Source organism: Convolutriloba macropyga, chromosome 9, assembly GCF_964194025.1.
Source record: "Convolutriloba macropyga chromosome 9, txConMacr16.3, whole genome shotgun sequence".
Taxonomy (NCBI): domain Eukaryota; kingdom Metazoa; phylum Xenacoelomorpha; order Acoela; family Convolutidae; genus Convolutriloba; species Convolutriloba macropyga.
In genome coordinates, this window is record NC_134476.1 from 38,488,520 (window position 1) to 38,507,725 (window position 19,206).

Below are 19,206 nucleotides of genomic sequence, written 5' to 3' on the forward strand. Positions count from 1 at the left end.
TAGGTACTTTAGACGATTGTTGATTGATTATGAGCCGATTGTGACTTCAATAACATCAGAAAAAATCAGTAATTTAGCATCAAAAAAACCTTGCCTTCTAAACTCTCACTTGTTGCTATCATCGTTTATGCTGAAACGTCACTTATTGTTAACGCTACTTTATCTCGTTATTATTGCTTCATGATCAAAAAAGACTGAATTGAGCATCCGAAAGAATGTTGTCACCTTTATCATATGTACATATTAAGTGTAATGGGGAAAGTCGTCATACAACTAAACATTTTTGGTTTGATAAATACTTTTAATTGAAATTTGATAATTACTGTTGGCTGAAAAGTGCTTCTGATAATAACTGTTTACTGAAAATTGGCGTATTAATGTATATTGAAGCAAAATGAACAAAGCAAGCAAAAAAACTGTCAAATGTTCGAATATTCATTCTGCGCTTTTTTAAGCAACCAGGTGGTACAGGAGAATGAACGGCAGTCATTCCTTTTACTTTAAGAAGTCAATACTTTAAGAAAATGAATATAGTACTAAGAGCTTTAGAAAAAGAAGATTACGATCTGTATATCAGAACAATTAGCAACTCAATTTTTATAGGCCTGGCCAACCTAACGTGTGAAAAACCTGTGAAATCCTCCCGAAAACCAAGTGAAATGAGCAAAAATGTACCGTGAATCAATTTTGAAAAATTCATTTTTGTAGCGTACTCTGTGAAGAAGGAAACAGTTTAATGGCAGTATGTATGTCTGATTTTGTATACTTTTCAATCAATCGTTGTTTATTTAAAAGTTTTTGGTTCTCTGCCGGGTAAGATTTCAATTTTCAATTATTCTTTAAAGCAAGCTCTTTATTGTTTTTATCTATCAAATAGGGTCATAAAGATGCAAAAGATTGTTCTCTCGCCCGTATTATTAGTCCCCTGTGATTCCTCCGTTTGAACAAGGATTGAAAAAGAATTGTGCAAATATGACACTCTTTTTTCACGCATGTATTGACCGCTTTGTATTCAAGACAAACTGCAAAGTGAAAAAAGGATGCATTGAACGAAAAGCTTTCATGCACTGGGCAAATTTTAACAGTAAATTGAGATGGCTGGTAAAGCAAGCTCTAATGTTCATCTCAAACCACAAAAAAGATTTACTCATTGATTAAATCACAGATTTTAATTGCTGATAAGGAAATTTATGACAACGTCACACATTTTGTTTAAAATTTCAATTGTCATCAGCCGATACATTCCTATTTTCCGCTGAGAGAATTAAAAGTAGTAGCATTTAAAAGTTTTTCACCAAAATGATGCTGCTATTGAAAAGAAATTTTCATAACCAGGGTTGGCCCATCTTAGATATTTAAGACCATATATGGTTCCATCTACAAAGGGCAAATTTTTCTGGATGATCTGTACCCAAAAATACCGCCGTACTTAAGATACCATATCAGTAAGATAGTGACTGATAACAGTGTTTTCCATATCAATTATAGTAACTGAATGGTATCTATGATGAAAATAATTGGAAAGGTATGGTATCTATAAGGAAGACTCCAATGACAGAAGTATGACTTCTATGAGTGCCAATATTGGCAAAAAAATTGTATCTAAGATGAACATTGAAGATAATTATTGGTATACCTACCAGATTATTATTAATGTCAAGTCTTTCCATGGCCTGTGATATAAACGATAAACAGAAAAAAATAGGTTGATGGTAGTATTCAAACCTTAAAAACGAAATCTTATAAACAAGAACTCAATAAAAATATGAGCGGCTCGTAAAAAGAGGTATGGCCATGAGGCTTTATTGGAAATTTATGTGACTCAAACTGCAATTCTATCAGACAAAATAGGAAAAGTCTTTTCACAAAGTATCAGTAAAGAAACTTCATATCTTTGTTTAATATTGCCATTCACAATTAATCCTGTAAAAATAAAATAGGATCCGCATAGTTTTTCAATGTTCTTCGTTATCACCGTAGATTTTTTTAATCACCGCAGCCAGATTTATTTTTGAGACTCCTAGTAATATTTGCTATAAAAACACGTCATTTGTAGTCATAATCCTGTTTTCCAATGGGTTCGAAAATAGTACGCGTATTGCTCCCGCCATTTGTTCTCTGGGAGCAAAATTGCTGATTAATTTTTTTTAAGTTTTTCACCTTTCGTTCATCTTATATGTATAGAGCTGTTGATTAGATCAACTTCTGTTTTCATCGTTTGCCTTCGCTTTCCTAGTAGCCAAGAAATCAGTCTTGGGAAAGATTTTACGTTTTTAAATAATCATCATTTTATGAATTAAGTTTCAAAATACGGGAAGACATCCGGGAACAATTTTGAAAATATAAAATCGACTGAATATAAAATCGACTGAATGGGAGAATTTTATTCTAGCCCCGCTTTATTGTTCAGAGAGTTTTAACTGCTTAGGTAAAATCAGTTTGAAGGTCTCTACTTTTAGAAAATCACTATAAAGGGAAATTTTAGGATTTTTGCTTTTCACATATAATCGATTAAGACATCTAGCGATTTTTTCAACGGTATCTCAGTTGAAAAAGTATATCTTATTGTTTTATCAATGTATCTATCTGTGACAAAATTACAAAATTTGCGTTTCTGTGAAAAATGAGACAAAACTTTAGCAAAATTTCAGCAACTTCAGTGAATTTTTATCCTGTTTCTCGACCATTTTTAGCTAATTTATTATCCGATGTTCAGTTTATATTTGAGAAGCAGGAAGAAGATTTTGTGAGATCTGCCTGTTTTCGGCTAAATGTTAAAGGAAATTTAGAATATAATTCATAACGAAGCTAAGAGAGTAAGAAAAAATTTATGTTTTAGGGACAGAATGTACTTAGCTCGCAGTGGAAGTTGACAAAACGACGACTAATAGTTTTTGATTCTGCTTTGCTTCTGAATGGTTTACAAAAAAGTTGCGACAATTTTTTAATCAGATTTTATGACGCTTTTGAAGCTCCTTTTCTCATATTTGTGTCAATCATTAAAACATTAACCAATATCAATTGTTTATAGCAACGTCATGAACTCAGCCCGCTTCAAATTTAAAATTAAATAGGTTTAAATTGAGTTCAGTCTTTTATTTAAAAAGATTTTCCATAAATTTTAATGAATTTGAGGCCTATAGCAAAAAAGTTTGTGGCGTGATCTTAATCAAACACAGCCGGAAGAAAAGTGCAGTGAAAAGCAATTATTTTGAGTGCACAATGCTTTTTCTGTAGTACGAGATAAAAACGTTTTTGTTGACCTGGAGAGTGTTGATATTTTGAAATTGAAAACAATTATATTGAGAAAAAAATTGGGTGTTAGTTAGTTCTAGTTGTCCTATTCCCACTACTTATTGATGATTTGCCTGATCATTATCCATTGATGACGAAAGTTTTTATTGTAAGGCAGCAGTTTATTGTGTTTTCAGTTGTTTCATTGACACTCACGAAACTTACCAGCTTAGAAGCAGTGTTGCTTTTTGAAAAAAGAACTTTATAGTTTTTAAATGTTGTGCTGATGTGTTATCTCAGTTTCGCTGATATCATTATTCTTAATGATATATCTTTTTCAACTATTTTGGATTTCAATGGTGCTTAATTTTATGTGCTTTTGATTTTATTAAGTTGATTTTTTCAGGACACAAGCTTCACAAACAAATTTCAAAAACTTCACTCATGAAGAAAAATTTCTCTATGTCGGTAACAAAAAGAACAAAGCAAGACAAGACCTGACGTACCATTCAAAAAGTTTCCATTGACTAAACAAAAAACGAGACCTAGAACGGACTATTGGGAATTCAGTGATTTTGGAAAACACATTTTTAAAAAAACAGACCAAAAAAAATTAAAATAAAAACAGAAAATCAAAGTAAAAATGCCGCATGTGAACAAAAAAAAACCATTAGCAAGAAATGAAAGTTTGGTTCAAACAAAAAACTAGGTCTAGAATGAATTATGTAGGGATAGGATCCAAAAAATTGTCAAAACAGTAAAAAAATCATAGTGAAATAGCCGCATGTGAAAAAAACTACTACCGAGAACGCAAATTTTTGTTGAAACACCGTTTTCTTACTTTACTTTAAGTTTAGAGAAAAAAAATTCACACCGCAAAACTACGCCGCCCCACTTCCTGTTTCGACGTGACCAAAAATCACTACTCCAATTTGACTTCAAAAATCATGAAAAGGTGTGAACAGATCGTAAAAAAAAGACAGCGCCCAAATACAATTCAAATTCTTTGAAGCGTAAAAAGATAGGTATTTAATGCTTTATCAGTTTGGTCACGTTGTAAAACATGTGTTAAATTTGAAGAAATTGGTTGAGCGCTTTGTTTTTATAAGCTCAAATTTTTGATTACTGCTCCGTATTGTCACAAACTGGTCCCATTCGAGATTTTGTTTGCTTCATATATTTATTTTCAAATAAAGTATTCAAAAGTTACTTGTTTTTTAGTCGGTAAAACACAATCCGGTTCCACAAACCCAATCAAATTTGCTTTTCTGCCCTGATTTCAAGTACTCACTTTTTGTTGTTTTTTTATTTTTTAACAGCATTTGGTGTGTGTTTCTTATAGCTGTTAGTTTACTTTGGTTCTTTTCTTGTAGATTGATTATTTGGTTCAAAGGAAGTTTGAAGGTATTTTTCATAAGACCTTTTTTCACATTTGTGTAACATTTTTTGTTTTTTAATAACAAAGCACATCAGTAGTAATGAAATCAGCCAGTTTGGTGGAATTATGTTTTCTTTGTTTTTTCTCTATGTGTTTTCGTGTTATTTTCTGTCTATTTTTCTCAAAATTTTAAACTAGATTGATTCATTTTACCTTTTTTGCCAATTTTGAGTGCAACTAACAAAGTTAATTTAGATTTTTTTCTTAACGCTATTTTATTCCTTTGTTCTACAAACAAAACATTTAAAGAGACGTTGATAGAACTGAATTTAAAAAAGTGATATATTTCCCCCTCATTGGTAGTATAAGTAACGTAATTGCAAATAGTATTGCAAAAATTTGTTCAAGTGTTCCCCATTTTAGACGACATCATATGGCTGAATAAACTTAAAATGGCAGTTCCCACTAAATACAGGTGACGTGAACCCGCTGTTTCCATTATTGTGCTTTTTGGTTTTCAAATATCTAGTCAAAAGTTAGAAACTTTGAAGATGTATTAAAATTATTTCAAAAGTTCTAGAGCTTATTTTTTAAAGGTTTTTTTAACCGAAATGTTCTTTCTGAGAAGAATGAAGAGTTTTATAAAGTTAACTCGGAATCCCAATGCATCAGTTTGACTTTAGAATTGTTGCTGATTTTTAATTATCCAATGAGTTACAGAAAAAAGAGCCACGGAGGATAATCAAACTTTTCAGTATTGCAAAAGTCTGGAACTTAATCAGTTTGTTTTAAATAAAAATGTGTTGGAGAGAAATGCTTCGATATTATTGAACAAAATATCAGAGCAACTAACAATCTTTTCTAATTGAAGGTTACTCACGCTTTTTTGTTCCTCGGAAAACTCAAATACTTTTCCTTGTTTTTTTAGACGTAAGCTATATAACATAGCTTTTTTCCTAGCAGCTTGGAAAAAATTGTTTGATATACTGATGTGATATATCTTATGCTTTCAAATACGAATATGGGAACAGTCTCTGCCAGGCACAGAACAAAAGAATGTTATTGTTTCACCTTATTTTTGTCTTAGTAAAATTATTCGACCCAGGTTGCAAAAACCAACCTTCAAAGAAAAAAAAAGAGTTTTTTTTTCTGTTCATCAATAACGTCAGTTTTTATTGCTATCTTAAATTGTTACAGAAAGTAACAGTACATCCTCTATTTTTATTTAACGGAGGTGAAAATTGTTAATTTTTTGGCCCCATGTGTGTTTATATTGTGCCTCAAACCAAAAAACTAGACTTTTATGTGAAATGATGGCAAGTCTCCAGCAAAACATTTCAAATCAGCTGGTAAAATGTTCTGATGAAAATCATTGTACTTGTGGTATTATTGCATAGAAGAGGACAACTAAAGGCAGTAACAATTGTTTCAAAAAAGGATTTGAATGGTTATTGGATTGCAAGTTTATTTAGAAGATAAAATTAAAATATAATTGGACTAAAATATAATTGAGGTATACTTAGTAGTTTCAATAATTTTACATTTTCACCATCTTTGGCACTAACTTGAACGCTGTTTCTTTTTTCCTTCTGATGTTACTAGAACTTCGGCTGTCTGTTTTTCGTCTCACTGTAATTGTTTGTGTTCTTCAAACACTTTATGATCATCATCATTATTATTATTATCGAGGAGCTAATAGAAATATGCTTTGGCAAAATACTGGGCAATTGAAAGATTTCAATCATGTAGTTTTGCATTGTTAATACCAACATACGTGGTCTAAGTTAAGTGTAGTGCTTCATACTTTAGACTGATCCTTCCCCTTTCACATCGGTTTCATCAGTTCTCTTTTCCTGACTTTTTTCAATTTCAGGCTTCAAATTCATCTTCTTTCTCTCAACTGAAGCAAAACACAGGAGAAAACTGGCGAAAACTGCGAAAATGCCTGCTATGTAGAAAGGCACGCTTAGTTCGCCCGTAATATCAAACAAAACTCCTGCTGAAATAGGACCCAAAATTATAAATAAAGATTTAAACAGGAAAGCGAAACCCAATCCTTGAGAAGTATTTTTTGGCCCCATTAATTCGAAACACACGGGTGCAAGCATAACTATATTAGCCCCGTTTGTCAAACCCAAAATTATACATACAATTGCGATCGCGACTTTGCTATGTAAATTTGGGGCTATGATGTAGGTGACGCCGAAAATAAACATCGCGCACTGTTGTACTCGTAATCGCGAAATTTTTGGGTGATCGGAAACTATTCCAGTTGCAAAGCGTCCAAAAGCCGCAGAAATTGATACGATCACGATCATGGTGCTTTTGTCGTGGTTTTTGGTGGCTATGAAGTAAAACTGAATCACAAAAGCGAACATAATACTGAAACCGTAATCGCACAAAGCCACAGCAATCACCCATAAAATGTAATTTTTATCGAGCAGTTTCTTATTACAAAATGAACTTTTTGAACCGTTGTTGTTCATTTTCCTCATATTTTGATCACGCATTTTTGAATTTTGACCACAGCTTTTAGGAACTCGATAAACGAAAGCGCACAAAATAACCATAACGGCAGGTAAAGAGCTGAGAATTCGTAATGTTTTCATGAATCCGAACTGGGGCACGAATAGGTCGAGGTAAAGAGGCATCATAGTGGTGAAGAGAAATGAGCCGAGAACGCTCACGAGAGCATTGGCGAGTCCGAGTCGTCTGTTAAAGTATTTCGTTATAAGTACAAGTGAAGGTGAAAAGGTCAAAGAGAGTCCGAAGCCTAAAAGAGCAAATAAATCCAGTCTGTACCCAACAACTGACGAAAACCGTAATCAATTTTTTGAAACAGTGGTCATAGTCTTTGCAACAGAATAGACTTTTTTTCAACATTAAAATCTTGGCAGCTGCCCGAGAAAAGCCGAGATTTTTTGTTAAAGTTGAAAACGACTATATATCTTGAACTTGAAAAAGTGAACTTTATATAAGCACAAGGCCTTTGATATTAAATAGATATATCCAATGTTTTGACTTCTGGGTTTTAATTTCCTTTAAATATAAAAAATTACCAGTAGAGAATTGTAGAATTGTCATTTTGGTATAATTGATTGCCAAGAAAGGGAAAAGATGTACCTAGCATGACACCCCAAGTGATGAGAAAGTGGTAGAAGTTTTGAGCAAAGCTGCTCAGCATGACAGCTGTGAATGAGACGAGTGAGCCCACAGTGCACGTGACTCTAATGCCCACTCTGTCTGTGAGGAAAGAGGCGAAAGGGGACAGGGCGAATAGCAAACCCATCAGACAACTGCAGATAGCTCCCGCTCTAAAAAATTCTACAGTTTATCCCCGTCATCGTTAAGTACTATGTAAGAATTAATTCATGTGTTTGTTGGGTACAAAAATTTTATGTGTGTGTGTGGAACTTAAACTTTACGCGAGTTCACGTATTACTTGACACAGCCAGCAACCCGTGACATTGCCAAGACACCCCTGTCTACAACACGACTCTGGGAAAGAGCAACAACTGACCCTACAGTAAGATGGATCATTGGAATTGAAAAACTACATGGATGAAAACCGGAAAAAGTCAATGTTGCATCCGAACCCAATTACAAGGAGCGATTTTCTATCCAAATTCAAATTCTGAAAAAGAAACAAAGCTCCGCAATTCATAGTTGAAACATGCTGGGGTAACACGATGCCAAAAGATAACCGGAAATGGTATTCTATGCGATGACAAACTTCAGACATTCTGTGATCAAAAGATAAATCTCTTCTTTATCTGAGTGTCGAAAGATGAAGTCGACGTTTACGAAAATTGAAACAGTTATTACATGCAAAAGGATGAATTGACAACACAAAGATTGTTAAATGCCATTTTTAATCAATACCTACTTTTATTAAGAAGCAACATATAGGAAAAGTAGTATATCAACTTCATGAGCCTCAGGGAACTAGGGGCAAAACTGTCAATTTGTACATGAAGAATCTCTCAATTCTAATGTGTTCGTGAAAAACATGCTAGCGACAGAAATTTCAGGAAAATAGCTTAACGACACAACAGTTTTTCAAATAGTTATGGACACAACGAATAACATACAGATGGGGTTGCAAAAACTGCAAGGACCAGACGCCACAATTTGGTCTAATAAGCTCACCATTTCAAATACTGCCGTGCTTTCAACTTCTTAATTGAACCGTTGATCAACGTATACCAATCCACAGAAAAAAAGTATTGCATCAAAGGTCCGAGTAAACCATGCAGAAATGTCGTCGTAAGAAATGGGTCGGCTATAAATGTCTAAATTGTCTGCCATCAGCTAAATATTCGAAGAATGCGAAAATTTGAAATCAATTGTCGGCAATCACAAAGTCAAATGCAAAAACGTTCCCATCGTTTTTCCCTAATCAGTTCATAGACTTAAGTTCATGAACATTACTGAGGAAGAGGAACACAAAACTGACAACAAAGCTTATCATTTCCAAAACTTCATTGCAGCCTAGTATTCTAAATAAAAAAAATTTGAGGTTAATTGCGTAGCAGTTGTAAGCAACAAAGATGAGAGCAACCCGGACCTACTTTAAAATTTAAATCAGTACTGAATCTTTTAAACTCCATCATGATTTCTCCTCTTCCAAGTTAACTGTTCATGGCATATATTAGATATTTTATTATAATTTGCAGGACAAATAAAACCTTTTTTTGGTTTTTCACAGGCCTAGCACGATTATTTTACGGCCAATTATCTGCATGTTATGTCTTTTAAGCGGATAATTATCTGCGCATTATGACTTTTAAGCGCGTAATTATCTGCGCATGATGCCTTTTAAGTGGGTAATTATATGCGCAGGATGGTTTACTCGGCATCCCTTTTCTGTATATGATAATGTGTGTGGATCATTCTTTCTGTTTATTATGGCTCAGGCAGGCATAGATAGATACATATAAGTCTATTTATACGCTACTCACTGCTATTTATACGCGCTACTCAATGCTAATTCTACGCGCTACTTGCTACTCCTTTTGACGTGGCTTCATGAAAACGCGCTTATGGACTGACAAATGAATTAAGAAATGGATATCCCAAAACATGCAGTTTAATAGAACGGTAAATTGACAGATTCACAGAGTTTAAATGTTTGAATGTTTGAGTTTAAATGAAACTGGTATTGTGCGCTCTTTGATTTCGTTGCTTCAATCTTTCCCCTTCAGCTGATTATCTGAATTGAATTTGCCAATTGCACGTGTGGTTGGTCGACCTCCTCCGCCATTAACCTCCTCCACCACCGACCTCCTCCGCCACCGACCTCCTCGGCCACCGACCTCCTCTGCCACCGACCTCCTCCGCCATCGACCTCCTCCACCACCGACGTCAGCCCACCTTCAGTTGGAGGACGGTCGGCCCAGTCGTCTGTTTGGCCGTTGAAAAAAATGGTTCAAAAAAAGTATAGTTAGCTTGCAAGCGAAGGCATAAATCTGAGAAGAATAGAAAAGCGCCGAACAAAACTTTAATACGATATAACAGAACCAGTTACCTCTGAAAAAACCTCTGAAACGTGTGAGAGATTTTATTTTATGGCAATAACATCAAAAAAAAGATATTATGGAAATAACAGAAAATAACATCGACAATATCATGGAAAGCGAGCTTTCAATAGAAATCTTTTATCCATCAGCCGCCTATTTCACTCTAGGACAGCGCTTCATTAAATTGTCAATATCTCAAGTCAAATTTTCTATGGAATTGGAAAGTACTGTAGAAGGTTAAAAACAACGACGCCATGGGATTGGGTTAGTGAAAGCACTTTACCATTTCGTTACGAAATCATCGAAGGCAGATGGGATCATGGCTGCCATATGACGAAAATCCTGATCGTTTTGTTTAATGACACATGTCTCTATCATGAAAATTATCCCTTTTTATAATCCTGCTACTATTGAAATGTTCTGCAAGACTGTCACTAAGTTAGATAGCGCACTCTGCGACATTTACAGGACAAACCTTTGCGTCTTGTGATTCCAGCTTTCTGTATTTTAGAAGGTTGCACGGCATCAATGAATTGTACATTTTGCCCCAGCATAAAATCTACCGATTTCCAAATGACATCATTGTCACCAACGATCACAAACACATGGGTGAACTGCTTCGGGAGATCAATTAGTGTTACAAGATCGGCACAGTTTTGACCTCCAACGGCATAATATTGAGCCCTATAGTAAGTTTATATAAAAATTTCTGGGTTTTTCTTTGACAAACAGTTAAGAGTACCCATATTCTTGAAGAAACTGGTAGTTTGCAAGATGGATTTCAGCATTACGCAAGTTACAGTCTGCAATAACGAGTAAAGTTGTCTATAACACATAACTCAGATTTCAAAAAGAACAAGAAGCAGAACAAAGCTCCAAATAAAGTCTCCAATGTGGTCGGTGTGTGTGGTGTGTGTGTGTGTGTGTGTGTGGGCGGGTGTATGTCTGTATGTGTTTGTTGAAGTGTGTGTGTGTGTGTGGTATGTGTGTGTTCATGCGTGCGTGTGGAAGCAGGAGGTCTTATGCTCCTGAATGCTAGTCATTTACACTATACAAAGGTTCATTTCGTATCCAGAAAATAAACACTACGATACAATATTCAAAGATCCCCTGATTTCTACGGTGTTTCTATGAGGTTTTCCAATTAGCATAGCTCTGTTGATCACCGTAATCATATTGATCTGTAGAGTTCTCGTTAAAGTTGTTGTCTTGACGAACAGAATTGAAAACAACTGCTTGGCTTTTTGGAATATGAGTAACAACTCCGACCGGCTTTTTGTGGAGAGGATAAGAACTTCTAATCTTTGTGACTAAGATTATGTTGTAAGACAGAAACAACTCAAATCTGAAACTATTACTTTTTTTTGAAAAACTGACGTTTCTCACAATTTAAAAACACTAAAACACATATTTTGAAATGGTTTAATTGCTATAAAGAAAATTGAGAGACATCTTGTTCAATGGCCAAACAGCCGACGGGGCCGCTGTCCTCCAACTGAAGGTTGCTGGAGGTCAGTGGTGGAGGTCTCGGTGGCGGAGGGGGTCGGTGGCGGAGGAGGTCTGCCAAAAACACATGCAGGTGACGTGGCTAATTCAGTTCGGGAAATCAACTGAAGGGGAGCGTACACCCCCCCCCCCCGCCCACATGCTGAATAATTATGACTGGACAAGTGTTAGTTTTTAGAGATATGCATCTAACTCGCTTCAAGATCTATGGCGCTGGTATGCGAGGGATTATCACATGACAAACACCTTGAATTTGTTTATTCCTCACCTGAATTCCCCAAAATTTGTTGTTTTATTCTTGATTTCACAGAGACTCACAAAATTCTAAACAGGTTAGCCGGACAACTACTTGGAAAGAGGAAAAGATTGAGGCAACACTGTTTGTGAAACGCTGTTTCAATTATTTATACGGGACATTCTGAATCGTAAGTTTCATAGCTCACAGACTAAGATCAGCATAAACAACAAAGTACAAAATTACAGACAAGGAGCTGTACATGAGGCATGGAAAACAGAGTAGGGGAAACATAAAACAATTTAGTATATCAAAATCGAAAAATTTAGTTTAATAAATCAAAAAGACTGGATAGTCTTCGGACTCAAATTTACTGATGTTGATCTTTGAGAGTTTGCGATATTGACGGTTTATGATTCTCGTTCATTAAACGCAATTAAAATATTCACTTTTTGAAAAACTTTGCGTCGTTTTGGACACAATTGTTGGGGCATGTGCATGTAGTTTTATTTGATTATCAGATAGATGTTTTTCTCGTTCCTCTATGCAAATGAAAATGCGATTGAACATCTATGCGAAGCTTTGATTGTTCGACGGACTACCTGGTGTTATAGGCGCGTCAGATAGCAACGTTGGATTGTAGCAATTTGGCAAACTAATGAATGAACCAAACTCCGCACCGGGTCCCACAAACGTTAATTTATAGACAGTTTTATCATCTGCAGATGATATCGTTTGAATCTGCGGTAGAACATGTAATTTTCATCGTTAATTGATATCCGGGCGGTCAGATAGCTTGCTGTTGACTTCCCTCAATATCATCAGATACAACTGTATTCCTTTTAGCCCTCATTTTTTGAGGAACATTATATCTTTGAAGAACGTTTTCCAATTAGCTGGATAGTCTTACACGCAGGATACTCAATTTAAGTTTATCACAACAAATAGGCACACTAATTTAGGTCTCCTGATAATGAGGCTATTTAGTCTCGTGATCCAATAAGTAAACCCAGTTCTCAGTAAACAAACTAAACAAAAAACTGCAACAAGTAACAATCAAATTATATAAGAAAACAATTAAAACTGACGGTGAATTGAGATAAATTGACAACGAATTTGAAGATTCCGACTCTGAATTTAAGTTGTTGTTATTGTTTTTGTGTGATTGTTCAAATTGGCGCTTCAAGTTGGATGAATATTTCGTTTCGAACTCGCAGAACTCGCAATTCTTTGGTTCAATGCTCTGTTCATGGGTCCTCGCAGAGTGGCGCACAACGAGGTATTGCTCAAATGACACATAGTCACAGTACGCGCGCTCAAACCGTTTGACCGGGCGTTGAGCCACCACCGCACTCTGATTTTTCGCCCGCCTTTTTCTCGAATTCCCCATCATCTCCCCTTTTTCATCCTCCAGTGGTATAGCTCTTCTCAATGTAATATAACCGTGGAATAAATTGGTGTAGGAGGACATTGAGCACAATGAGGAGCATCAACGACGAATCATCACAAGTGATAATCGACTCATCAAAATCAAATATGATTTTTGTATCTGCCATTTTCAATCAACTAACTTGTATAGTCGCCATAATTCAATCAATCAATCAGCAACAAAGGGGCAAAACCGCTTTCAATCAAATCTGAAGAGCACAACATAAGAAGACCATTGAGTCTACTATTCAGACACTTAATAGTATTCAGAAAAATAAACTGAAATAGACTGATAAATACTGGGATAGACACCCCATGGGCGAAGTCCGAAACTTGGACTACTGCTACTTCTACTACTACACCACCACTAGTACTGACTCGCACTTCGACCTCCACCCTCCTTCTACCTCTGCCTCCGACCTCCGAATAGATTTTGCTAGAATAGATTTTGAGGGTATCGCCATTTTAAAATGCTCATTCATGTGATCGAGTTATTCAAAATTTTCAAAATTTGCTATGTTCAGTATGCGGGTCCAGGAGCATTCAATTTGAATCACAGAACTAGGAGATTACGGTAGGAAATTTTAGACTTATTAGAATCTTGGATTCAGAAGACTCAGGCACACTTGTAACATGATATATCTGGCAAACCAAACAAAGCTGTGACACATTAAAGAGGGTAGAACACGCACAGCAAAATCTTTGCATTTTTTGAAAAAAAAATCTCCACTGTAGGTATGGCCAAAAGACCATTTCATTTGAGTACCACGATTATTGTAAAAAGAACAAAAACAGTGGTTTTGAAAAATGTTCTCAGACAACCAATTGATATAGATCTGTTCCCGATATTGCAATCCTTCTTTCTCAAAAAGAAGGAAAAGTAGATCCACCAAATAATACATATTATAAAAAGCCTGACCATGAATTTTAATGTTTTCTCTGTTGTTAGACACTTTGAAAATACATTTTCGTTCTTTCCTGGGCATTAATATAAATTGTTTTTCGTAGACCAGATTTTTAGTTCAATTTGAGTTAGAACTATCTCAAATCGTAGTAGAGTGCCAGTAAACTTGCGAGAATTAATAAAGGTTGAGTTAGCAATAAAAAGTAAAAAAGAGAATCATGTTCGGACAATAAATTTCAGTTCGCCAATCTCAATTACTGTCAAACGTGATTAATCAGTTAAATTGTTTCGAATCAGTTTCGTTTACTTAAAAAAAAATCAAAAGCCGAATTTTGCATTTTTAGTTGAGACATTTTCGCATAATTAAACTCAAAACTCGAAATTCGAAAACAAAAACCTATATTTGCACAATAGAACTAAAACATGCGGGTAGCTAATTAAATTTAATTCCTACCACTGCGCAACACTGTAATTTTAAAATTGTTAGCAGAGAAATGATCCGTTTTAAGGCGGGATTCCACAGACTTAAGGATACGCCAATTTTCGGAAAATTTTTAACTATAAATTAGTTGTATATACTAATACAAATCGTTTCTTCAATGAAGTTTTTAGTAAGGGTAAACAAGAAGAAGGACTCAAAATGCTGGATGCTTTCAATGCTTAGATAATAAAATGTTTTGTACTAATTATCAACTTGCTATAAGTTTGTTAACCACAAACGCCTCACTATTGAAAAAGCCTCACAAACCTTTTTGCGGTGAAGTTTATGAATGTCATTACGAAGCAAAGAAATGACGAAATGCAACTACAAACTGTCATGTCATTGTTAACCACAGATTGGAAAACCTGCAAAATGTGACGAGCTTGCATGGGGAAGCATGATCAAGATGAGTGAAAAACTTTTGCTTTAGCATCGAGCTTTCTCAATCGTATCGAGGAACGATAAAGTTTTACTGACTTAGAGCTGCTTGGCATTGTGTGGTCTATTGTACGTTCTAAATAATATTCTTTGTCAACCGTCTACTGCTATACCAGCCCGTTGAGCAAGAACACCGAATAAAAAAATCCTTCCATATAAGATTCACTCGATGGTTCGCTAGAATATTCCCAATCAATTGGAACTTTGAATAATAGAAGGGCTCAAAAATTGGACTCATTATCAACTTATCTGGAAATCCGATTCAAAAGGCAGTTCGCATATAAAAAAGACGCAGTTTTTTTTCTATTGCATCAGTTACTAAATTAGAACCTACCCACGAAACCGATCTTTTTGAATAACACATTTCACTTAATAGTTGTTCAAAAATTGATAGCACATATAACATCAAAACTACTAAAATTGCAAATATTATTCTGGTTTGGAGTAAGTAAATTGAAAACAAGACATTTTTATAGTGCAAAATTAAACAGCAATAAAGACATAAGTAAACAAATACGCAATAAATCAGCTTTTGTTCCGCAATTAACAAATGAAAAGAATTTGATTCATAAATATAGATTTAAGCAAAATTGAACCTATCGCTCTCCTGTGCAACCCACCAGTTGAACATTGTCCAATATCAGTACAACGAAACAAACCCTCTGGTTTATGATATAACGATGCGGAATAAGAAAGTGATGCTAACGATCAGCATTTGACACAAACAAAAACAACGGAATTTCAAACCCGACTGGCGAATTAACACCTCCAACCAGTTTTACGATGAACCTTTCAAATTTGCTCTACCGAAAGGCTAACAAATCGAGTTTGAGGTTGGCCTTGACAAACAGCATTTTCTCAACACTGCAATCCAGTTATACGATGAGCATTTCAATACTCAACAACAATTATCCTTCAAACACTCCTGGCCTCACTCACACCCCCACTGGTAACAATTTCAACTACCCGGAACCGGATAGGCACCCCTAGTTGCCTAAATTTGAAGGACCTGTAATCGGAAGGTGATGAGATCGAACACCAATGGTTTCTGATAACAACAAAAACCCGAGTTTCAGATTAGAGTGTAAAATCAAATTTGTCTTATCACTTCTAATCAGTTAAATGATGCCCGTTTTGATCATGCACTAACGGAAGTCTTCAAGCATACACATCTGGCCTCACTCACAAGTAAAGACGCTATCCTGTAAGAAGTGAGATATTGTGCAAAACTGTTCAAGTTAATATCATTTTCGTAGCAAATGGAGAGATTTTCATGTCAAGTCTGGGTGTTCGTTCGTTGATCAGAAAACTGCAATTCTGCACTGCATTAAGTAAGCCTCCCTAGAGACAGTTCATTGCACACAACCGGGAAATTGGGGAACGACAGATATAGCCGCTTGTGCATGTTGCACAATGAATATGGGAATAAATGCAACAAGGAGGCTCGCTAATATGCGTTTGCACATGATGATCCGACCCGAGCTCATCTAAATTTTTTCCTTAATTATCAACTAAATGAAGAGATAACAAAATAGAAGTTTTTGAGTTTTAAAAAATCGTTTTTATAAAATCGAGTTTTAAAAAAAAGGTTACAAAACCTAACTACTAATTGAATAACATAATGTTAGACCTCATTACAGCGCTCACGAGATCCGTAATTAAAAAAAGTAAGAGAAAAAACAAACAGCAAAACATGCAAAAACAAAAATTTTACGGCAAAACTAAATACCTAAATCTAAAAGCACTCAGTAACAACGTCAAAATTTAGTTGGATAAAACCTCAACTACACAAATTGAATTTTACCAAACTATTCAGCAGATTGAAATTTTCCTTGATGAGAATAGGTAACATATCGACAAAAGAAATGAGGTAAGAAATCGATCATCATTTTGTAAACCAAATAATTTCTTAAGTCTTAAAAAAATTAGTTTTTAACAAAATAATTCCTGAGAAATTTATTAAAAACTCCATACGAAACCAATACGGCCTGTCTTTGGTTAGATTAAGCCATAGGAACAGTCTAAAGATGCAGAAAAACGCAAAAAAGTACAAACAATTTGCGAAATCACAGATTTTTGAAGCCAATAAAACCATTATCTAATAACCGAAAATTATGTTTTTATTTTCAATTGTTATTTTTACTAATTCAACTTAAGCTAGACTGAAAAATTTTTTATGTTCATTTGGGCCAAATTTAAAATTCACTTGGATTTGTTATTACGCGAATGTTCTACAAGAAGAGAAAAAAAAAACACAATTACAGCACTCACAAAAGTTTATGAAAACCCGTATTGTCCAAAAAACATAACATCAGTTACGACATTGTATCATTAGAGATGTTTTTTTTGAAATATGAGGAATTGGATCGGACTTCTTAATGATCAGAATAGGTTACAAGTTGACGAAAAGAACATAAACTAAAAAGTTTTAAATTTCATTGAAAAGGTCTCTCATAAAATTTAAGACTATATTCGTTTTAAACTGACTGCTTCGGGTAACATTGTTCAGTCGATTCTCCATAACAAGGTTATGAGACCGTTCAGCCGGTCAGCGAACGGCTACCTAAAAAAAAGACAGCAAAAACTGCAAATTCAAAAAAATTTGAGCGAGAAAAGTGTCGAAGACATTAAAAAATGAACTTTTCAGTAAAAACTTCTCTATTTTCAACTAATTGTTTAACAGCATGGAGATTCTTGACTTCAAAAAATCAACAATTATGAACAAATAGATTAAAAAAAGAATTTTTGAGAAAACCCGTAGTATCAACGCCATTAAACTCAAAAGCTTCTAAGGAAATTCTATGTGTTCGCAAAATTATGCCTCAATGGGAAAACAAGGATGTTTGTCATTCATAAGTTATCATTAACTCATTAAAATCATTCCTTGGTTATGAGAACAACAAATACAGGCAAAAACCAAAAACGCAGAAGAAAAGTGCGGGAAGAAAGTGTCGGAGCCATTTAAACCGTAACCATTTATCAGAAAACTTTATCAATCTTTCATTAAATGTCTTCTCTAAGCCAATGGGAGCTACCGATAATAGGATAATAGGAAAAGATTTTAATACGAACCAAAAAATACGAACAGATCCAAGAATTTAGTTTTTTTGTTTTGAAATCTTGTGGCATCGAATTCATCAAAAATAATAGTTAGAAGATGAAACCGCTAACTATATTATTGTTATTTGCAGTAAAAAATACGGGGGTCCTGTCATTACTGAGTTGGAATCATATTTCACTGAAATAAGTTTACGATCAGTTATTGTTCACAAATTTTTTTCGAAAATTTATTCCCAAAGTCTTAACAGCCATTAAATTCAATAGCTTTCAACGGAAGTCAATAAATATGCTCAATTATGCCTCGATGGGAAGACTGGGATATTGCTCACGCATAGGTAATCAATAAGACATCACAATAAGACTCTTGACTATAAAAACAACATCAAATACAGGCAAAAAGAAAAATTCAGTAGAAAAGTGCGAGAAGAAAGTGTCGAAGCCTTTTAAACCATATTTTTCATCTGAAAATTTTATCTCCAATCCCTTGAACGTCTTCTCTAAGACAATTGGAGCTGTAAATTAGGATAATGTGATAAGATTTCAACAGGAACCAAAAAAGCAAAAATCAAAAAAATTTTAAAGTTTTTTTGAAAACTTGTGGCATTGAAGTCATAAAACCAATAGTTGGAAGATAAAACCGCTAGACTGATCAATTTTGTTTGCATCAGAAAATAGGGTGGTTCTGTCTTTACTGATACTGACTTACATTTCACAAAAATATGTTTAAGATCTTTAATTGTTAAAAAAAATTTTTCGAAATCTTTTTAAAGACTTAACAGCCATTAGCTGTCAACTCGAAGCACTAGATAGGATCACTTAAGTCTCATTGCAAAACTTTTTGCAATTTTAGTCAACAAGAGTGTGCCATAGGTAGGTCTCCAAAAAATTAGTAATTCCTCCAAAAAGGGCATCAGTGTTTCATTAAAAATTACAAAAACTCGGAGTCAAAGCCAAAAAAACATGAGCGATTCCTTTAAAACGAATGTTTTATTCTTGGGGCTTCTTTTGACTTTAAATGAGATT

The 19,206-nt window shown here is 34.7% G+C and overlaps 1 protein-coding gene across 1 annotated transcript in view; it reads right to left on the reverse strand.

The window, feature by feature from the left end:
• Positions 1-6,145: 6,145 nt before the first annotated feature.
• The window catches only part of LOC142345374 (monocarboxylate transporter 10-like), a 29,548-nt gene continuing 16,487 nt past the window's right edge, over positions 6,146-19,206 (reverse strand). Inside the window, exons 3-4 of the mRNA XM_075397408.1 lie at positions 7,736-7,926; positions 6,146-7,385 (exon numbers count right to left, since the gene is read on the reverse strand). Of these exons, the coding sequence (XP_075253523.1) occupies positions 6,418-7,385; positions 7,736-7,926 (1,159 nt within the window). The 3' untranslated portion in view covers positions 6,146-6,417. The remainder of the gene's footprint in view (positions 7,386-7,735; positions 7,927-19,206) is intronic.